At 43.4% G+C, this 23,280-nt stretch overlaps 2 protein-coding genes across 3 annotated transcripts in view; one reads left to right on the forward strand and one right to left on the reverse strand.

Moving 5' to 3' along the window:
* LTK (leukocyte receptor tyrosine kinase) overlaps nucleotides 1-6,028 on the forward strand; it is a 107,830-nt gene extending 101,802 nt beyond the window's left edge. Inside the window, exon 29 of the mRNA XM_086749202.1 lies at nucleotides 141-6,028. Within this exon, the coding sequence (XP_086605328.1) occupies nucleotides 141-914 (774 nt within the window). The 3' untranslated portion in view covers nucleotides 915-6,028. The remainder of the gene's footprint in view (nucleotides 1-140) is intronic.
* A 134-nt stretch (nucleotides 6,029-6,162) lies between these two features.
* ITPKA (inositol-trisphosphate 3-kinase A) overlaps nucleotides 6,163-23,280 on the reverse strand; it is a 41,070-nt gene continuing 23,952 nt past the window's right edge. For both annotated transcript variants that reach the window (XM_086749203.1, XM_086749204.1), the window contains 6 exons: nucleotides 22,888-22,984; nucleotides 18,786-18,999; nucleotides 16,909-17,113; nucleotides 12,206-12,307; nucleotides 11,026-11,097; nucleotides 6,163-10,238 (listed from right to left, as the gene is read on the reverse strand). In XM_086749203.1, the coding sequence (XP_086605329.1) occupies nucleotides 10,035-10,238; nucleotides 11,026-11,097; nucleotides 12,206-12,307; nucleotides 16,909-17,113; nucleotides 18,786-18,999; nucleotides 22,888-22,984 (894 nt within the window). In that variant the 3' untranslated portion in view covers nucleotides 6,163-10,034. The remainder of the gene's footprint in view (nucleotides 10,239-11,025; nucleotides 11,098-12,205; nucleotides 12,308-16,908; nucleotides 17,114-18,785; nucleotides 19,000-22,887; nucleotides 22,985-23,280) is intronic.

The raw sequence follows: 23,280 nt of genomic DNA on the forward strand, positions 1-23,280 counted from the left end.
GTGCAGGAATATTGCCCAAACCTGGTATGAGCTTCTGCCAAAAGTTTTTTTGCTCTCATAGCCATTTCTCTTAAAATACAGGTGTGACAGTAGCCCTGGAGGTGCTCAGGGTGCAATGGATTCTTGTCTCTCTTTTTCAGGACCCTGATGTCATCAACACTGAGCTGCCCATGGAGTGTGGCCCTGCACCAGAGGATGAAGGGAGTACAGTCATGCGCCCAAACATTTCCAGTGGGATAGTGCCCCTGTTGGTAAGCCCTTCTTTCACACCACAGACAACGCCTAAGACACTGGACTCCCACCATGCTGGGCACAAACTTGTACAATGTCCACAAGAGTTACTGGTGGAGAACCTGAGCAACCGGACTGCTCGAGGGCCCAGCCTGCCATGCCTCAGCGATTTCAACACGGGGTCCTGGTTCCAGCAGACCTCAAACCAGAAGTTGGAGCTCAGTAATCCACCAACCCACAGACTTAAAAACAAAACAAAAAATCTTTGGAACCCAACCTATGGATCATGGGTGCTAGAGAACATCTGTCACTTCAGCCCCAGCTCCAAGCTCAAAGCAACTCCAGAGCGGGAAGATTCAGGCTTAGATGGGAACTGCAGTTCTTCTAGCTCTCGGGCATCTCCAGCATCTCCAAGTCGAAGCAACTGCCCTCACCTGGATATCGGTGGGATTGAACTGGTGAAACTCCAGACGTTCCCCTGCGGAAATGTAAATTATGCTTATGATGACCTGTGCTATAGCACTGACCACCAGCCATCAGCTTTGGCAGAGGTGAGAGCAGCTGTGCTAAGGAGCTCCAGTCTGCATAGAAATGAAAAGCCTTTTTATAAAACAGAGAAAACATCAAGAGAGAGGGACTCTGGTCTGTCTTTGTCAGATGACCTGAGCGTTACTCCAGTATAACAGAAACAACTCTTCCAAAGATCAGGGAATGTGTGTGTCTGGAAGGACTGCTTCCTATTTCACTTACTTCCTCCATTTAAGTTCCTTCAGATGGGTGATGTTTTAACATCAGCAATGTTCTGCTTCCTCCTTCTACCTGCCGGATTCCCCAGATCATTAGAGACAGTTGCATTTCTATCTATCTCTGTCCATCAGATGTGTTCCACTGAACTAGCTTAGCAGTGGAGAACAATGGCATTGCTGCTCTGATTCAGAATACAATACTTAACGAAAGGACTACTCAATCTGCTCAGGTGAAAAGAAATGGACCTACCATCCAACTGCAGCATTCGGATGGAAATAATGACCAACACACACAGGTTGCACTTCTTTCTGACTGAAGAAACCAAAAATGCAAGCTGTGCCAGAAGCAACCAACTTGCAAAGGCTGCTATATTTCCCGAGAGCTTTTTACAGTTCTGATGACTTACTAATGATGCTCATGCACTGTAAGGGACGTAAATAAATAGCAGCCACGTTTGCATCTGTTTTATTAGCAGACCCTGTGGGAAAACCTGAAAACTAAGCTACTGCTCAAATTGGAAGCAGTAGGAAGGATGAAAAAAAAAAATCCAGGCTCCTCTGAGCATGTGCTTTGAAAACAAGCAATGAAGAGGAAAACAAATCTAATATTTAAAAAAAAAATAAGTGGTGGAGCTAATAGTATCCCTTTGCATAGTGAAGGTAGTGAAGGAAATGTGCTGCTTGCCTCATGGTGTTGCTTTCCTTACAGCTCCTGGCATGGAAGGGACAGGTGGTTTTTCAAGAAAGGGTGAGCTGCATGGGGTGATGAGAAATGGACTGTCTTTATCTTTTAGTGGACTTTACTTGGGATGAACTTCATTTTTGTAAGTACTTTAATATTCAGAAGTAATTTCCTGTGCTATGTTGGTAAGCATTAAGCTGAGGTTCTTGCGTAACTCTCTAGCATTTGGCGCACTGGCGTTCTCGGTTTTAATGTGCACTTCTCTGAGGTAGATATTAAGTAATTCAAGGGAAGTGCAGAGCGAAGGGGAACCTCATACAAACACTACCTTACAGCGCCCTTTACACAGGAAGGTAGAATAGCTCAGCCACTTGAGAAAGCTAAAATCATGACTTGGCTTCACACACCTGTTCTGGTTCCAGCAGGTCATCATTTCTTTTCACCTGCCAAGCATACAGACTTGCTGGTAAAGGTAGTAGTTTGTTCTGAAGACAGCTTGTTTCTAAGGCTTCCCTCTGTTACTTACTTACTACACTGATGCTTAGTGGTTAAAGCCTGCAAAACAAGGAGACTGAGAAAGTAAATAATTTGGATTAAGCTTGAACAGTCTCAGAAACATTTTGTCCTTGTCCCACTCCTGAATGTTGCACTGCCAACCTAGCGTGGTAAATTACACACTGCCTTCATGTTTAATCAAGCTGTATGGTGAGATGTCAGTCTCAGACTCTGGTTCCTTTCTGAGGGAAGAGGTGCTCTGGTACAAGCTTCATGCTTAGCGATCAGCTGCACGTACAGGCCAAAGAGGTGGGCTAGAAGAAGAGGGTTTGCCTTGACCACACAGACTTCCTGTTCATTGCGTCATTCAGGGGTGGACACTACTGAGGTGTGGTACAGAAAAGCACAGTGAAGAGTCTGAATCCATCTCGAGTGAAATCTGTCTTCAGTTCAGCTTTATGCTTTGTTGGTCTGACTTTGTATCTGTTCCAAGCTTCCTATAGTTTTAGGCCTTTGGCTTTAGAATGAATAGTTTTATATACCGTCATTTCCAGACCTGAGTGGTGATGATGGCCACCTTTCAGCAATGACCCCGCCTAGGGTATAGAAATAATTCCAAATCCATGTTGGGAAATGATAGGTGGTCAGAACAGAGCGGCCGCGCTGTGCGCGGGCAAATTCCAAGAGTGGTGTGGGAACGGATGGTCTTAGTGACTAAGGGAGATGGTTGCCCTTGCCTCATGCCCTTCTTTCCATTTTACCTTTGCTTTAGCTCTCTGGTCTCTCTCCTGTTTAGCTCATTGCCTGCCCTCTCTTACATTCATTGCTACAGCCCAGTTAGTTAGATGTGGCAGGAAAGCCCAGTTAGCAGGAAATTTGCCTCTTGCAGAGGCTAACATTTTTTTTGGTCCTAGTTCAAGCTGGCCACCTCTGGAACATGCCAGTCAAGAATAACTCTATCTACTCTTAACTAGTTGGAATAACACCAGCTCACCTTCCACATCCTTACCTTTCAGATTGTGTTAGTCCTGTAGTTTGTGCATTAGTAGGTTTTTTCCCCCAAAGGTGAGCTATCAAATTCTTCAACAGTTGTGACCAGGCATCAGCAACTCAGCCCCTTCCTCCCTGCGTGTGTGATAAGGTCACAGCAGAGTGGAGTGATACTACTTCAGCTGTAGTGGACGTGACTCCAGATGGCTTTCCAACCTTTGTTTGTAATAGGTTCTATCCTGAGCACAGCACTGGTGCTGATGACCATCCTGTTGCAGGCCCATTATGACTCTGCTTTCAGTTCTCTTTGGCCATCGGCATGGGTGGGACATTGGCAGTGAGGAGCAAAATACTGGCTTGTTCAGAAGCCATGAGAGGTTAACTATACCACCCGTTCCTCCTGCAGACATTTTATAAAGTAGCAGGCACAAGACAGTTCATTTTTTTCACAGGGAAATGACTATAAAACACCCTGAGATTCCGGTGAGAAGCAGGTAGGATCTCTGCTGTCCCTGTGGTTACCCAGCTTGAGCTACCATTCTTTTCCCCATGTGCAGCACTTGGCTCAACGTACTTATTTCATGAATTTAGAAAGGACAAAACTAGGTAAGCCATTGAAAAGTGACGTGAGAGAAGAGCACAGTTCTGTTACCAATGCTACAGGCAGTTTCAGCTGCAGCTATGCCTTAATTTTATAAATAAAATGCAAGTTTTTCAGTCCAGCACTTTGGGTGAATACCTGGTTGTACTGAATAGCTGCATCAAGGTACTTAGAGCATAGACAAAGCTGCACTCAGACAGACTAAAACTCCATCCTGCCCCGTATCTTATCGCTAAGAGTGACCAACACTGAGGTGCTGAAGGTCAGCTGTAAGAGCACAGTGAGCACGTAGTGCTTATTTATTTCCTAGACGTACTTTGCTGGTTTACAACAAACAGCACGGAGCTCAGGGATGCACTGAGCCAGATGCAGCATCTTGTAACGAGACAGAACATGCGCATACCAAATTGACACTACAAGAAAGAGCGAGCTAGGAATTTTAAAAGAATCTGCATTAGCTACCTAAGTCGCTAATGAGGGTCGAGGCCCTCAAATGAACTAAAGGTAAACAATCTTCTGCCAGCAGTTACCATGACTTTGACCTGTAACAGTTTTTCTGTGCACATCTGATCTCTTAACTGCTTTTAAATACCCTCACAGATAATGAGTTTTTAATGAATAACCTGGAGGAAATAATGCTAATAATGCTCCTGTTGTGATGCTGAAATGCCGCATGCTGTCCCGACCGTATTATCTAAAAAGAAAAATGACAAGCACAATGACATATAGGACAAACATGCCATAGTGCTCAATTGCTACAATTTCAAAATGTATAACTTACTTGAAACTGTGGTGGGTTTGTTTTTTTTTTGTTTGTTTGTTTTTTTAAGGAGACACTCTTAATTCATAATCAATGAGTTGAACCCTTAGTGTCAAAATTACATTACTTTGGCAATTGAAAGCCCAAATCTGATTTTGTTTTCTAGAAGAATGACATGAGCAGGAGCTCTGGGGTTAACTCAGTCCTGTAATACATGTGAAAAGTCTTCCAACAGTTCCTCACTGGGGAAATCAGTCAATTTATAGGATTATTGGAAATTGCTCTTCCTAATGGGTGTCTGGCTTTTAACATGTTACCAACTTAGTTTTAGATTTGTGTGTATATAGTAGTTAGGATTTTTTTTTTCCTGGGCTCAGCAATAGTCCTTTATGTAGGTTCATCCAACCTTATACCTACATTTTAAAGAAGGGACTGAATAACAAAAGATGAAATAATAATGCGGATTTCAATTTGTCTTTCTCTGCTTTCTTTTTGCATTTGTTGATATTCTTATTTCTGATTTCTTTGTTAGTTTTTCTCTTCCAACTTAAGTATTTTGTGTCTTAATTTTCCCTTTAAAGAAACAGAATTTTTAACTGCACAGCTTTAAGGTGTCCTCTCACATCAACACTCTTCCCGAGGTAAGTTCTCTGCTGATTTGGCAATGGGCAGGTGTGCACTAAGCAAGCATCGCAAGTCTAAATAAATAGTTATGGGCTTTTGCAAGTGTAACTTATTCCACCTCCAATGCCCTCCCCCTAATTACCTGAAAGAGGAGAAAATGCTACTGCTAGGAGTACAGTTTTCCACAAAATATTTTAATCTCCACTGCTGCATCAGCCAGGGCCCACACTTCCTCAGACCCTTTAGCAGTAGAGCTCTGCAACAGTTTCTCCTGGAGACATGGCTGTGCTCTCTCCTCCTGGCGCCCTACCCTTTTTGATCTGACGCAGAGACCTTAGGCATGACATCACTAACATCCTCCTCTCTCATCACGTGACTTTCTCCTTTATTTTGTATTGGGTTTGATTTGTCATTACCTCTGACCATGGCAGCATTTCTTGCCAACTTAACTTACATTTCCGGGTGACTACTGTACATAAGTAGATGACATTCCTGCTTCTATGCAATTTTAAGCTGGATAAGTGTACACTTCTATATTTGCAACACAAAATAAAGACACACTAATGGTGGCTATCTGTTTCTGTCTCTCTGTTAAATACTTTTTGCACACAGGTGAGAAGACACTCTCTCTGGTTGAGAAGTGTTGCAACTCCTGGAGGGTTGACTGCTTGCTCCCTGCTGCCACACAAAACTGCCCCGTGCAACAGTTAACAGCTTTGAGTCTGCCAAGTGCCTTTTGATGCACAATTTTTTTAATATACCGTAAGCTATGAACTGAGATCTTTGAGACAGAGCTTACCTGGAAGGAAGCTTTGAGTGGATCAGGTTCTAAAGCAAATGTACCTAGTGGGTTTTGGAACTAAGCTCCAACATTAGCCTCTACATGTCTTAGAACTGGCTTTGTTTTAGGAAATATTAGCTGCTCAAGACTAAAAGCACAAGAAACACTGAAAAAATAACAGTTTTTGTCTCTGCTCTAAGGAAAGTCTTGAAGAAAAGATATTATTGTCCTGTTACCAAATCACAGTGGATGTCTCTTTTCCTCCAGTCTCATTTATTTAGTAGCATACACACTTCAGAGTAACAAACAGTCAACCAATACAGTCAATGTCAAACGTGACCGTGGTCAGCATTGCATTGTAGTGTTCAGAACGGATGCACTGTGGATGACACAGGCCATTTGATCTCAGTACCTTAAGAATAACAAATATTAACAACAGCAAAACAAAACAAACAAACAAACAAAAAAGCAAGAGCCCTCTGAGATACTTAAGGGTTTGGTCCAACTCCCATTGAAATCTTTCCCTATAATAGGAACTGGATCAGATGTTAAGTGAATTTCCCCGTGTGTAAAATTAAGAGGGATTTAGGTTTTACCACTTCGGTTAAATTTCATCCAAATTTATATCTTTGTGGAACCCAAACACCCATCATTTTTTAAACTTAGCCTACGTATCTCTTTTTTTTGCATTTCTTTCTGTATTGCACGTTCCTCCAGAGAATCTCACAGCATCTTGCAAGCAATAGGGAAAGGCAGCCTCACACCATTCCTGTGAGGTAAGCAGATACTATTCCCATCTACAAAATGGGAACAAAACTGAGGCCTAGGATTGTTGAACAAGGCCAAAAAAAAACCAAGTAGCTGACACAGTTGCGTGAGAGAAGCCCTACTGCTAGATCCACATGGGAACGGAGCAGCTACAGCAGTAAGCATTGCTGCAGCAAACTAGCGAGTGAGTTTAAAGACCTTGGTGCCTAACTCAGAGGTTAGCTGTTCAGCACCGAAGTGCCCCTGGGCCAGCGTATCTTACCATGCTGTGGAAACACACGTGCTCTCAGTGGCTCTTGAGTGAGGCGATAACTCAGCGATAAAGACTACATTTTTGGACTGATAGGCGAACAAGTATCTTGGTTATCATGCATCAGCTCTTCTATGTTACATGCCTGTGCAAAGGCATCATGCTGACCCTCTGGTAAATAGAAGTTTATTCAAGGCAACTTACTCCCTAGTGAAAGAAGGCTATGCTGCTTCCTCACAGTAGCAAGTGAGTGTACACAGACAGGCACTCTGGGCCATCGATGTGAATCACAGTATCGAACTTAGCCTGTGGTAGTTTGCTCATGAGCTCCTAGCCTCCAGCCCCTTAGAGCTCCAGTGCTCAGTTGCAGTCCTGCACGTGCCGTTTGCTAATGAAAAGCTGCCTCCTTTTCGCCTTTTCCATAACAGTAGCAGAAGATTGTGGCTTCTTCCCTTCTAGCTCCTTGGCAAGCCAAAGGGCCATTTCAAAGCTAACTTGCCAGAGCTATTTATCATCTAGAGTGTGTTTCCAGACCAGAGTCTGGAAAAGCAGAGGTTTTCTTTTTCCCCTGACCTTTTCAACTGCTGCAGAGGAATGGATCATTCTCCATGTTTTCCCCCAAGATCACATACTGCAAACCATCCGGGTGCTAGCAGCAGTTGGTTTTTTTGAAGCTAGTTCTCCTTTAGAACTGGACAGTCATTCTAAAAGTCTGTCTCAAATTCTCAACTGACATTTGAGCATCAACTTTTACCCTCTAAACCTTCCCTCTAGAAAATAAGTTACACTGGTGCAAAAGATTCACATATGTGGTACCAAAAAAGCTGAAGATTAATTAGGCAAACCACTAATGAATTCTATCACCTTAACAGTCTCATTTCTAACTTTCCTATTTTTTTTTTTTATTATGGTAGGACTGCTTGCAATTGCAGTTTTATAGAAAAGGTGTTGTTATTAAAGTCCTCGCCTGGGAGACTTATTTACTTCCTATTCTCCTTGAGCACCACTAAACTGATGGCTTACCTGTTGCCTGCAGGAAAGGAGGAAGAGGTTTTTTTTTTTTTTTTTAATTGTATGAAATTCACCACATATTAATCTGTCATCTCACAGCAGTTCAAAAGTTAGGAGGCATCTGGAATGATAATATCTGTGCTCTCTATTGAAGGCTTGCTGTCACTTAAATAAAGAAGTATAAACCCTCTGAAACATCTACGTGGAAAACTCTATAACATACTATAATGAAAATAAAACTGAGAGGGACTCTGGGAGGCCCTACAAGTCATCTGAATTTGCAGTGAACTGCAAAAATAATTACAAGTTTCAAACAACTTCTGTTTTAGGATTAAATGTTTCCACGTGTCATTACTTCCTACAGAATACCCACTCTAGGTCATCTAACTTTTAGGTCACAAAGGAGCTTGAATTTTTAACACTGCTGTTTGTTTAGAGGTGATGAAAAAGTTACTAAATCTGACTGATCTCTTAGTTCAGTAGTGTGTTATCTAAAGTAACTCCTGTTAGAAATTATTATTATTATTATCTCTTCTGAACACAGGACACTGGCAAAAGACAGCAATTTCTGATCAGTGCGCACCAGCAGCTTTAGATGTTGAAAGGGGATTAACAATCAAAGAGTAACCTAAGTCTTGTCCTCATTTTGAAAACTGCATCATCATGTTATTAATGTTAAAACCTGGAATGTAAGTGAACATGTGAATACTGATAGTATTTATACTGCTAGTATTTAAAGAACTGTTTAAGTGACTAGTAGCAACCAACAGAGAAGGCAGATGAAGCCATTACAATAAATCACTTCAGTCTTTCTTAATTTTAGCCTCAACAGTGTGAATTTGTGGCTGTGGCTGTACCTGGGCCACAGCAAAAGAAGAATGAACCACAACTGGCTCTGTGATTCTAATGGGGACCAGGGGATATGATATACAGACATGCCTTCCCCCAAACTGCCCTGAGTTAACAGCTGATACCTTGGAGGAAGGACGCCTAGGAACTGTATCATCATTAGTGAAATGCTGTGAACGCAGAAACATTACTTTCCTGATCGCTGCCATCTACACATTTAAGTGGCAGCATCGTATTTGGGAACAGGAACATGGCCAAGAAGTCACGTGCATTAGGAGACAGCTAAGCCGTGATCTTAAGAGATCACATCGGTTGCTGGCTACTAGTGCGAGTGTGCGCGCACGTGTATAGAGGTTTTCTTTAAAAATAAACAAGCCTTGAAAAAAACCCTTAGTCCTTGGTCTGTGTGCGAAAGAATCATTACTGATTTTCAGAACTGCAGTTCAGCTGCAAGAGGCCAAACTTGCCAAGCTAGGCACTTTTCCAACAGCCAACCCAGCCTGAAAGTCAAATGTTTTTGGAGACAATAGGCCACTCTTCTCTCCCTGGAGTATTTGTAATCTCCAGAGAGGGTACACAATAGCAAAGGCTGTTCTTGGATAGAAGGGAATTGAGGCTAGGGTAGGGAAGAGGAGGAATGGTTAGCAGCAGTTACCACATCCAGCCACTACAAACTGCTGTCTCCCTTTGCGCCAGGGCTCTTGTGATTATCACCCATTTCCACCTTGTGCACACTGTAACAGCACACAGCAGAAATTGTTGGTCCAACCTATAGTGTACACAGAAGCAAGGAGACTTGGAACTGGGGGCAAGGGGGAAACCACTCTTGCTGGTTTCAAAACCATGCCATTCCCTGAAAAATTGCTACTCCTACCCTGAATCCCCACGCACTTGCTCTGGTTCACTAAGAGGTCACCTGGAGTCCCATGTATTTGCCAGAATAATTCTGGTTTACCACACAGATCTCTCGACTCATGCTGGTGTGATTCCTGAGTACGGAGATCTTCATTCTCTGAGGACCAGTCTGAAGTTAGGTTGGTGCAATACAGACCAATCTGGAGTTATTTAGGTTCATAGTGGGCCATTGTAAAGTCATTTTGATGACTAACTGCTGGGTTCTGGATGCAGCTCCCTCTGCACTGATGACCTCAGGAGTCTGAGGGAGTTAAAGGTTTCCTTCTGACTGAGTGATCCCAGTAGAGCAGAAAGCACAGAGCAGCCCTGCAAGTTTTGTGCCATTCCCAACTCATCTTTCAGTGATGCTTTCCAAGATGCCAATCAAATTGTCCAGCCCCAACAAGTATCCATCCTCCCTGTTGCCTTCTTGCCAGGGGATCCTGTGATCCAGTGTCTGCCCATCAGGGAGAAGGGTGGTCTTTCCAAAATCAATCAGCCACACATTGGCGTTCCCACTACCATCATGTACAAAGAGTAGTGAACTCCCAACGACCTGGAAGACAGATTGAGATGCTGTGGTTAAATACACATCTTTAGCTCTCCCTCATCGCACTTCCCACTAAGAAGATGACCTTCCTAAGATGGACCTTCTCACCTGTGACCCAACAGACTTTTGGGCTGCACTTGTACATTGACAATTTACATGCCCAATTTGCATAACCATATCAATCAGTAATGTATAAACAGGCCTGTAGATGGGAAAAGGGACCCAGCAGACAAATGCAAGAAAAGCAATTCTCCAGCTCACTTGGCAGCAGGTCTCAACTTCAGCAATTTAGCAAAAGCCAGTGACTACTTTCAAAGAAAGACTATGACCCAGGATTAACAAAAATGCCTCTAGTGACAAGATGAAATCAATAAGGTAAAATAAAGTGTCTGATCTCAATATATTGAGCTGTAATAAGCAGATGCCTTCTCCACAGCAAAGCATACAAGGAGAACATATAGAGCAGAATTATACAGGGTTTCAATGTAAATCCAGTATAACTAATAAAGCCTGCATTGTCAAACTACAACTGAATGCCACTGTAACATTGTAACTGTGCAAGCTTCCACATCACCACTGCCCCATAAAGATTCCCACTGAACACACAGAGATTACAGAAACCACAGAAAATGGCTACTAATAAACCATTCCCTGCAGTAGCTCAGAGCTATAAGTGTTGTGATGTTATAAAGATGGGAGGATTTACTCCTCATACAGCAGGCTATTCTGAATTACATCTGAATGACCAAACGAAGCAGCACTGCACCTCCACAGCATTACACTCACTGCTCACCTCATGTCGCTTGAAGAAGTCTGAGGATTCAAGAATGATATGAATTTCCTGCAGACGCTTGAGGTATTTTTTCTGGAGGAAGAGGAGAAAAAAATAACAACCCGTGCAACATTTAAGTAGAGAATGAAGATACTCTGTTTACAGGAGTCAATATAATGAAGAGACCATGTTAATTTTATGTCAAAGGCCCTTCAAAACAACAGATTAATCACTGGAAAGTCAAGCTGAAAGTACACTTCAACAGGCTCTTATAGTGAACAAACAGATTTTAGTTCCTCTGCTGCATGTGTTACACTAAGCATACTGACCTGTCTTGCTTTGGATGCAGTGAGATGGCACCTGCCTGCACACTTTCTGTATCTCTCTTTTTTTTTTTTCTTTTCAATAAAGAGAAAAAAAGTTTTAAGTAATTAAAAATCTTTCCGTTCTCCACAGTGAAAAGAGAATGAAATTGTGTTAAAGAGACAAGGAGCTCCAAACATGTTGAGTGGGCAGGAGGGAGAGAAAGAAAAAAAAAAATTAAAACTAAGGCCAGATGCATACAGCTCTAGCACACATTTTGAATGCTGCCCTGTGTTACCAAGCATGCTCCTCCTGGAGGGCTAATCTGCCTTCACAATTGCTTCTACACTGCAGCAAAACACTATGGCATCCTCTGACGTTTTCAAGACAAGAGACACATTGCCATCTACCACACGCCTGCTGTGCTACCTGTGAAGCAGCATACAGGAATTGCTCTTTGAGGCGAGTCTCACACATAGGAGCACAGCCAGTCACCAATCTCATTTCCTGCCCCCATGCTCTGGTTTTATCCTCTCCAGACTGAATTCTCAAATCACAAGTTTTCCTGCCAACATAATCCTTTCTTAGACAGTCATCCCTCTGATGCATCTAAGACTCGTGGTCGAAGCTGATGGCACGCTATTAGCTCGACCGACGTTTTGCTAGCATGAGGAATTTGATGTGAACTTGTGGCGAGAGCTGCCAGAACTGGTCTCAGCTAGCTACTTCTCACAGCCCACCAAGTCACCATGCCCACTCCATCTGCTGAGAGGGACTGGAAGTCCAAACCATTTTCTTCCTTGATAGTTTAATTTATCTTTCTTGTACCAGAGGACACATGGCCCCAAAACAAGTTCACTGGGTCAAAGATCAGCAAACCTGAAGAGTTCAGACTCACCAGAATAGTTGTGTTGCCCTCAATGAATTCCACAAAAACCTGTAGAACTTGCTCCTGTGTCTTCGTAGTTTTGAAGTTTGTGTTACACGTTCCATCTGCCTTCTGCACAAAAACGCACAAAGACAGAGAGTATTTATACCACACACATATCATTCCCCTCATCAAGTCAATCCTCTTGAACCGTCAGCAGCTCAGCTCTTGCTAACCAAATGAAAGTGAGTAGTTGAACAGGAAGAGAGCAGATAAACCAGGCAAGAAGTGGAGAAAAGATACAAACGCTGATTGGATAACTTTAAATGGCACTTCGTTTCCTGTTGAGTGCAGTAAAAAAAAAAAAAAAAAAAAAAAAAAAAAAAAACAAACAAAAAAAAACCAACCCTCGTGATATTACGAGCTTGCAGGACTTTTTTCTCACGTGTCAGTACTAGTAGTGCAAAGTTCAACAGAGCAAACCACAGTAACCTCTTTGGTTGTCCTCTCATCTAGTTTGGTGTACTACTCCTTTTTCTTTGTCTTTTTTGTTTGTTTTTTGTTTCTCAATAGGGAAATCAAAGAATTACAGTTAAGACTCAGTTCCCAATATACCTTTGCACATTAATGTGATCTAAAAGTCACAGAACGGAAAGCTAGTCGCAGTCAAGAACAGCTCTGGATTGGCAATGCAAGCAGCGACACAGATGCTAGCAGCGACAAAGCAGGTGTGCAAACCCTGGCAAGGGACAGTGTGCGTATGCTTGTATCCAACTGGGTCCCAGAGAAATGCAGAGTATTTCTGTCCTAGCAGTATGACTCAGTACAGAAGCACCTTGCTACCGAGAAAACAAGTCTTTTTATGTGCTGGTAGTGACCAGTTTGTGCTTGTGGGGCTACAAGTAAGTAATGAATTGGAGACACCGACAATATGAATATTCACTTCTCCAAAAACATCCCTGTTGCTTCAAGAGACACAAATATGCGCTTCTAGGACATGTGCAGACTGCACGAATAGTCTGCAAGATTACCAAATTGCACTCATCTCCATCGTATCAGTCCAATGAAATCTCTAGTTGCCATTGTAAGACTAAATCAAAAGGTCATCAAAATGTGTTCCCTCCCACGTGTTAAAAGTCACTGCACCAAAACTGGGTAAATTGAGCTCCAGTCTCAGCAGGTGAAACACTATTTACTTCACAGCAGAACTTGGCCCCTAGTATATACACCAAAAAAAAAAAAAAATCTGATAATGCTAAATTTCCAGATTTATCATGCAAGAGAATGAACTGACTGAATGGCAAAGCCATGCAGAACAGCCTCCCACCTACCAGACTTTCTAGCAGCAGAATAAACAGAATTTTATTCCAAAGCTGTGGGCCAGATACAAGAGTGACATGTCAGCCTGATGAGATGTGTATGTTATGCAAGAGAAATTCAGCAGGTAGGCAGTAAAGTTAGGAGCCATCTGATCTGAACAGCACATAGAAATCTAGAACTTAGTCTGATGCCTTGTACCTCTTCACTGGAGTAAGGTTGTTTTAAAAATAATTTGTTCCTGTGCCCCATATCCCAAAGTAAAGTTTGGAATGGCTGCTGTGTGTTCCCTTTTCATCCTTTTCTGTCTGGACAGACTAATTGCTTGCTTCCCTGTTGTTAGAAACACTTTTATGATTTTATTACTTTGCAGTGGTCAGCAGGAAATGTAACTGCTGCCTGACTTCACTTGCTGAAAAGATTTTGAATGGCAACATCCCTCGTATTCTATACCACATCCTTGCAACAACTCTGGATGTACCTGATCCCCAGGAGCTGCCTGCCTGTCTTGCTCCTTGATGCCATACCTTAGTCAGGGCCTCCACGTACATTCCTGCACAGCAGAGCAGTCTGTTGCGCAGTGCAGCTAGTGGGCTGCTCACAGCACTTCTCATTAGATGTCAGTGACACGAGAGCAGGTTTGGTGGCTCCGTAAGATAGTGATACCTATCTTAACCTATGTGGTCTTGCTCAGATTCCTCTACAGACCTCCCTTAAAGGGCTCCGAGTTAAGGCTGTGACCTAAATGGTTTCACAAAGATTTATGAATCAAGTCTGATGTCCTCCTGGAAAAATGGCTATTCCTGATCTACAGCTAAAGGAATGGCACCAAAGGAAGAAGTAACTTCCCAAACTGCACAGAGATTCAGTGACAGAATGGTAAGCCAGAACTCCTGATTCTCAGCCACATGCGTCTCTACTCTGCAAAACTATTAGTGTTGTAGAGTCTGTGTCTGTTGTCTGTGATGCCTAGCCTCCAGACAGCCCCTTCCAGAGAGGAAACCTGCATTCTGAATCTGGCAGGCACAAGAGACAGTGCCAGGTGCCAGCTGTAAGGAAACCCAATAGCTCCAACTATTTTTAATATGAGGAAGAGAGACAAATCCCTTAAGTGAACCTGGCCTGATTTCAGAGATACGGAAATGAGACAAGGAAAAGAGAGTGATCAACCTAAAGAGAAGAGGCACCCCACTGATGAAAGAGGAGGGCATATGGTGAATCAGATCTCATTTGCTGGAAGCCACTTCACAGAAGGGCTTCTATGTTTTCAGTTTCTTTGCTTCTGCTTCTTTCTCCAGCAGCCACAGCATAGGAATAGTTCTGAATGACCTAACCCAACACACCTGTTCAGCTAACTCCAGCAGGTATTGGTGCATGCAGCGAGAACAACCCCTTTTTCCCCATCAACCACTAGCTGGCACCACTGTTTCTTACAGGCTCCCCTCTCGAGGATCTCTGCAGCATGGCTTAGCTTTTCTGCAAATACACAGAACTGGATGTACAGTTCAGGTACAGTGAAACAGTGTAGGGAGTACTGAGTAGCTGTATTGCTTGAACAACTCACTTTCTGTCACCATTTCTCCATGTAAAAAAAATAAGAGGATAATACTTACATCCCTCATAACAGCACAGGGAGATAGGGGAAAAGGTCATGTACTGCAGTACTCAAAAGCATTTCTTGTGCTTAATAAAAGATAAAGTATTTGTGTCCTGTTTTGCACAGTTACAGCTTTGTCTCAAGAGAGGGAAATAACATGCAGTCTGTGTGCCGTACTGCTCCTGCCCACCAGCCAAACCATGAAGAACAAGCCACGAAGTTTTATGGGAACTCATCTGTGCTCCCTTAGCTCAGTCACCCTCCAAGACTCAAGAGGGTAAATAAATCTCTAAGTCTTCTACACTGACCAACTATCTTTCAAAGTACATACGTAAAAAGTCTCAAGATCATCTGGGTTTCTGATTCCACTACACAGAGCATCCAAAAGACCTACATGGCATAGGAATAAAACAGGCATCTTGATAACATCATTAGACGGCTAAAGGGTAAGACAGGAAGTGTCTTGGAGAGACTGGAGCCAGATCATCTACCACCCAGACAGTTCCTGCATGAGAATGTCTGTGTCTAACAGCCAGGAGTGGGTGGCACAGCATACAGGGGGCCAGCACAGCATGAGCTGGAAGCCCTAGTTCCTGTATCACAGTAGGAGAATCTGTGAATGAGGAAGGGAGAAGACAACACAGGGAAGCAGAGAAGAAAGAGGTGGTTAAAGAGCCTCTGCTTGTCAGTGTCACCCTCTTTTATCCCTTTCTTCTTCGTATGTGCTTGAACTATGCAGCAGAAGCAAAACTCATCCAGATTATAATTTACAATGTCCTAACATACCCAAGTAAAACATATATGCTCGGGGAACACGCTGAGATCACACAGGGTAACCCACGCTAACTTCTTCACAGCTGTCCCATCATAGGCTTCCAGTAACAAGTACTCATCCAGGGTGCGGGTGGGTTTGGGCGGCCCTCGCCATGCTCTGTGCTGCTACAGGTACATCACTATCTAAACCCAAACAACCTAGTTTAAGGCTAGCTGTGACAGGCCTATGCTAGCAGAAAGTACGCTTCTGGATTCCAGCAAGCGTTAACATTCAAGTAACTGAGTCAGATGGCTGATATTCCGAGAGTAGGTCCTAACGGGTTTCTGGGTAGGTATACGGCATTGCCACGGAGCACAGCAAATACAAAACATTAATGGGTAGGAAAGAAAATTGCCAGGGTTCTTCTGTGGCTGTAAGGTAGTATCCCAGGAATGGTAGAGGGGCACAAACTTATCCATCAAGAACAGCAGATGGCCTTTGCTGATGGAGAAATTTTATTTTTGGTTGCTTTGGCTTTATTCCAGCTCCATCTATGCCAGATACTGTCGTGTACTTAAAAGGAAAAGGGGTTTCCTCAATCCCAAGAATATCTAAGCTAATACTTTTAACACGCCTTGCAAAGAAACGTAACTGGAACAAAAACACTTTATTGTGATTCACTTGGAATAAATATGTATAGTTCCTGGTTAAAAAAGTAATTGCATAGGGAGAGGTGGTTATTTCTTCAGTTCTGAATTCTTCCTTGTAACAGTCTCATTTTCATGGTATCTCCACTGCGTACCTGCTTGGGTCCTTCCTGCAACGTCTCTGTGGTTGAACAAAGTATGACTGATGTGCATTTGATGCTTAACTTCATTGACACTACTTTGTTATAATTACTATGGATGCTTTCAAACCACAATACACTAAACTCTGTGGTTTTAATTAGTGCATTTTCACATAATCCTTTGGAAAATCTGGCTACTGATGTGGACTGACTTTTTGATTTATCAACAAATCAAACCAGGTTCAGTCTCCAAGAACAGGCAGAAGTGAAACTATTACCTTAATCCCTTCAATCCTGAAGCCCAAGTTGGCACTAGAGCTGATGGTTTCCCTCCATTGCATGTATCGGGGTTTGGTGACAGCATGCTGGGCATTCTCTTCAGCTGTGGGAGCAAGAGGATCCACTTCAATCATTTTCTTGTACATGTCCTTACGCAGCTTTGGTTTCTCACGGGCCTTAGTCAACTCTTCCTCCAGGTATGTCCTGCAAAAACATCACATCCCAACAAACTGTAAGGACTCCCTAAACATTTGTTTTTACAACTTATAACCTAGTCTCAAGAAATGTCAACCAGGAAAGTAAGTATTATCACTGCCCCAGTTTTGCATATGGGGAAACTAAAGAACACTGTGTAATGACTGCACAGGCATTTTTAGTGAAAGAGTTGCAGGAATCAGGAATTGTGTCATTCACTTCCTGTTCTAGCTATACCTTTACTTACTGCTACATGTTATCATTACATCCTGCTTACAGAATGGGAGAAAACTGAATTCCTACTGTGCCATGAAATAGAATTGTATTTCCAGAGGACAGTAAGAAGAGATCACTTACAATGAAATCAAAAGTAAATAGGGCTGCTGAAGTCTTATTGTCCTCTCTCTCCTCAAAAAAAACCGAACATCAGTCATGTGTGATTTTTTTACGCCTCAGAAAGCAATTAAGGATTTACTTAAAGCATAAGACAGTGAAACACAAAATCACTCTTCATATAATAAAATTTAAAGAGTAAAGCAGATTATCTGAGCAGCTCCAAACCAGAAGAGGTAACCAAGAAGAAGAAAGAGAAGCGTAACAAACCTTCCACATTTTGCTGCTATCACTCAACTTGTTAATCTAGTAACCATTAGAAAGGCAGTATCCAAGTTCTCTACGTTCCACTGGACTCCTGAAGTTTGTCTCTCCTGACAAAGCTTGCACTTTGTCAGGCACCTGGATTGTACTTTCTTTATCACAGTGTAATAAACCAGGCTGGTGTTTAGGAGATGCTGTCACTCATTACCAGAATGTCATCTACTTTGAATAACATATGTACAGCTCCAAGTGCTTATCTTTCTTCTGGGCATATCAGCGCACACTTCTACTCTGATTTAGCTGACAATTCATTTAAGATTCTGCATCTATTTGAAAAGGCTTGTCTGCACTCCTTTAAGTAGAAACTCGTTTATGACAATAATTTTTGACTATCTGAGCTGGCACCCAAAAGACTACTGTGACAGTTCATACCTCTCTGTACTGTTACTCCAGGCTCTCAACAGATTTCTCATCTATTTGTTATGCTTAGATAACATTTTTGAGGTTTTCCTCTTAATCGCAGACAAGAAAAGGAAAAGAAACTGAGAACCTGGAGAACAGGGCAACAGCATCATGAAGATGTCAGAGTAGGGAAAAAACACAGTTCAGTCCTGAGCAGATGGTCAACCCTTTTCTTTACAGAAAAGATCAATACCAGTGAAGACTCATTGAAGTGTTGGAAATGGGCTTTCACACTGCTATTCAGTCATTCACATTTGGAGATGGGAGTTTTACACAAAGATTGAATGGCAGTGAATGAATCACGTAATTTTCTTCCCCATGTATTATCAGGCCACTGCAGAGAAACTTTGTCTTAAATCACCTCTGAAAATATCTTGATGTGGGTAGCTTTTAATGTGGGTAGTTTACAGCATCCATGTACAATCAGGCAACAATGGGACATATTCTCCTCAAGCTGTCCAGGGCGATTGTGAAACCAACAACATGTTGTCTGGATGGCATCCCAAGGCTCCAAAAAATCTTACCAAACTCCTCCAGACAGAACACGATCACACCCCTGCCTTCCCCCACTTCCTTCAAATGCATTTGGGTTGGAAAGTACTCTCTCTTTCCTGTACCCCACCTGATGCCCATCTTGCAGTCCATCACACAAGGCCCTTCAAAATCAGTAAGCAAGTCATCCAGCTGAATGTAGCTCTCGCCATCTCTCTCCACCACACCATGGAAGCAAGGGACACAGGAGCGTAGTGGGTCTTTCATCAATCGCTCAAAACACTCCTTTTCATTCTCTGAGAAGCGTTTGAGAATCTTCCCACTATCAGCTGCCTTGAAACTCCCTGAAAAAGAAAATCAAACAGATTCCTGATAAGACTGCAGGTCAGTCTTACCAGAAAACACCTTCCCCCACCACTCCAGCTTCATCTACCTCAGCCTCCTGACACCAATTAAAGATTTCCTCTGAAGAGAAAAGATTACATGCTTTTCATAAAAAATAAAAACACCCAGAGCAAACACAGCCGTTGGCAGTGAAAGTCCAATTGGATACACTCCCATGTCAGAATTTATAGCTTTAAGGAGTGCAGCTGCTCCAGGCCACCGGGCTTTTTTCCATGCTAAACTCTTTATTAGGATATTAAACACCACTATACTTATTAAAATGCACAGAAGGAAGCCACGAGCCAGAATTCATTAATCCCCTGACAGGCTATTTTAAAGCTGCACAACGCTGCCGGTGTTGGCTTTGTCCTTAATCCTCTCGTAGGTTATACCTGCTGAGTGTGTACGTAGCGAGGCAGTACGGTCAATCAGTGATCGTTAAACAGCCACAAGCGGGCCAGAAGCCAAGCACTGCCCTAACCACACACACACTGTGACTGCGCATGTGTCTGCCTCCAGGTACTGCCCCTTCTCCCCAGCCCTGCTGATCCGCCCATATAGCCTGCAGTGTAATTGGGGTTTTTACAGCCCTGTGTCTGAATGGTATCCAGTACAAATTACAGTCTGCATAGGCCAAGACAGACTCCAGCTGTGGAAGTCACTCTCCTGTCCTGCAACCTGCCAATAACATCCAAGAGAAGTACACATTTCATTCAAAGGTATCCTTTAATCTACACGACATAAAATAGGGGCCACAGCAGGAGCCTCATTAGTCCTGGGGCTAACACTCAACTGTTGTCACAGCAGGATCCTTCAGCCATTGCAAACTGGTTCTTCTCTGACAAGTCCTGTAACTGGCACTGCCTCAGCACAAGTGTAAGGGTGTTGATGGCCCAAGTTTAGTTTAGAAAGAACTTGTCATATCAGGAGAAGAACAGCTGCAAAAGAGGATGGACTAAACGCAACCACAGAAAACTATCTAAAGCGAAGTGGAGCAGAGAGTGGAAGCAAGGACAGGCAGCCTGGGGGAATACAGAGAAACTGTCTGACCCACCACGGATCAGGTTAGGAAAGCTAAAGCCCTGATAGAATTAAATCTGGCCAGGGATGTCAAGGGCAACAAGAAAAGCTTCTATAGGTATATCAGGGATAAAAGGAAGACTAGGGAAAACGTGGGGCCTCTCTGGAAGGAAACAGGAGACCTGGTTACCCAGGACATAGAGAAGGCTGAGGTACTCAATGACTTTTTTGGCTCAGTTTTCACTGGCAAGTGCTCTAGTTACACTGCCCAATTCGCAGAAGGCAAAAGCAGGGACTGAAAGAATAAAGATCCACCCACCATAGCAGAAGATCAGGTTTGAGACCATCTAAGGAACCTGAAGGTGCACAAGTCCATAGGACCTGGTGAGATGCACCTGTGGGTCCTGAGGGAACTATCAGATGAAGTTTCTAACGCATTACCCATCACATTTGAGAAGTCATGGCAATCTGGTGAGGTTCCCACTGACTGGAAAAGGGGAAACAACCTCCATTTTTGAAAAGGGAAAAAAGGAAGACCCAGGGAACTACAGGCCAGTCAGTCTCACCTCTGTGCCTGGCAAGGTCATGGAGCAGATCCTCCTGGAAACCATGCTAAGGCACATGGAAAATAAGGAAGTGACTGGTGACAGCCAACATGGCTTCAATTAAGGGCAAATCATGCCTGACCAATTTGGTGGCTTTCTACAACGGAGTTACAGCATTGGTGGACAAAGGAAGTGGCATTCTTCAGGGGTCGGTATTGGGACTGGCCCTGTTTAACATCTTTGTCGGTGATGTGGACAGTGGGATAGAGGGCACCCTCAGCAAGTTCGCCAATGACATCAAGCTGTGTGGTGCAGTCAATATGCTGCAAGGGAGGGATGCCATCCAGAGGGACCCTGACGAGAGGTGGGCCTGCACCAAACTCATGAAGTTCAACTAGGTCAAGTGCAAGGTTCTGCACATGGGTTGGGGCAATCCCAGGCACAAATACAGACTGGGTGGCGAATGGAGCAGCCCTGAGGAGAAGGACTTAAGGATGCTGGCTGATGAAAAGCTCAAGACGAGCCGGCAACGCGCACTTGCAGCCCAGAAAGCCAAACGCATCCTGGGCTACAACAAAACAAGCGTGGCCAGCAGGTCAAGGGGGGTGATTCTCCCCTTCTACTCTGCTCTGGTGAGACCCCACCTGCAGTACTGTGTCCAGCTCTGGAGCCCCCAACATAAGAATGAAGTGGACCTGTTGGATCAAGTCCAGAGGGCAGCCACAAAAATGATGAGAGAGCTGGAGCACCTCTCCTATGAGAACAGGCTGAGAGAGTTGGGGCTGTTCAGTCTGGAGAAGAGGAGGCTCCAGGGAGACCTTATCACAGCTTTCAGTACGTAAAGGAGGCCTACAAGAAAGCTGGAGAGAGATTTCTGACAAGGACATGTAGTGATAGAACAAGGGATAATGGCTTTAAACTGAAAGAGAGTAAATTTAGATCAGATATAAGGAAGAAAATCTTCACTATGAGGGTGGTGAGGCAGTGGAACAGGTTGCCCAGGGAAGTTGTGGAGGCCCCATCCCTGGAAGCATTCAAGGCCAGGTTGGATGGGGCTTTAAGCAACCTGGTCTAGTGGCAGGTGTTCCTGCCCACGGCAGGGGGTTGGAAATAGATGATCTTTAAGATCCCTTCCAACTCAAACCATTCTATGATTCTATCTCTCCACATCAACTCCTACTAACCTCAACCCTCCTTTTCTGCCCTACTACACAAGCCTCCAGAAGGGTTATGATTACACAATCAGGGCATCACTCCACACAGATCACAGTGTGTACGGGGTTGGCTTGATAAAAACTGCAATAAGACTGGGTCATCTTGCCACTCTCCATGATACAAGTCAGCCCCACCAACACCACTGTGCAAAATGCAGCTACTCCATTTCTGGGACTAAATAAATTTCTCTGCACAGCTTTGAAGTGCATCCTATTAGCAGATTAGCATATAAAGAGGTGGTTCAGGTACTGCATTAAAGCACGATGCAGCGTAGGTGCCTGCCCACATGTGTACTAATAAACCCCGCACTAGAACTTTAGGAACAAGGGCTGCATAGGAATTAAGTGAAGCACAAGAGGAGCAAACCTGATGACTTCTCTTTATTGTTTTTTCTTGTCTTACCAGTGTAAGCCTACCTCAAAGCCCACATCAGGAGCACACTTAACTTCCATAGACATAAAACCAGAACCAGCTGACCAAGCTGCTCCTTGCACTCACACAGTGAACAATGACAGATTTGCAATGCAAACATCTGGTCAGCAAGTCAGTTTTCACCAGATTAGTTTTCCACCCAAGGGCTTACATTCAGATGACGGGTTTGGGGTTGGTATTAGAAACACTGTCCTTGCTAGGGCTGATGCACATACAGGCACAGACAGTAATCCTGCCCACTAGGGAACTCATATATTGGCTACTCAGTCAAGAAAGATAATCCCATACCACAACCAACAGCAACAGATTGACTAGGGCTTCAACTCCCCAGTCCCTCTTGTTTCCCTCTAATGTTTATTTCACATATATCACCTTACAAGGATGCATTGGGAGCCTGGTCCTTTCCCAGAGTCTGAGCCTTGGTTCCTTGCTCATCTCATTATTGAGGTACATCACTCCCCCCCGACCCCATCCCCACCAGAACTGAACTAAAAACGTTCTAGTTCATAGATTCACGTGATATTGCCTGCTTCCTTTTACCTGAAGGAAAGAAAATAAAGAAACACTGAAACACTGTTTTTCTTACTGCTGCCATCCCCACTCCAGAGGCAAACACATTGAAGACAGCCATCTCACCTGTATGCCCAGCCAACTGCACCCATGAGTAGCGTTTCTTGAAGGGGCTGATGACTGGTAGGTTAACCATGGTTTTAATTGTATGCCATGCCTTTTTCTGGAATACAAAGAAAATAAATATTAAGTTGGGCAAAAGCTGAAATCCTGACATGCCACAAGCCTACCGCATAGCTTCACGCACATTGAATTGCTCCTCACTAATTTGTAAGTGCTCAAAGATGGAACCACAAAACAGACACTACGATCATCATTGGAAAAATATGCACATAAACCCAAGAATGGACAAACACTTAAATATTACATGCTACCATTCACAAGAAAGCTGTCTGCAATAGTTTTTTTTGTAGAAGTGTCATACTGCACGTCACGGGCCTGTTCTTAGCCACACCTGAC

This window comes from Chlamydotis macqueenii, chromosome 5 (assembly GCF_036417535.1).
Source record: "Chlamydotis macqueenii isolate bChlMac1 chromosome 5, bChlMac1.mat, whole genome shotgun sequence".
Classification (NCBI taxonomy): Eukaryota; Metazoa; Chordata; class Aves; order Otidiformes; family Otididae; genus Chlamydotis; species Chlamydotis macqueenii.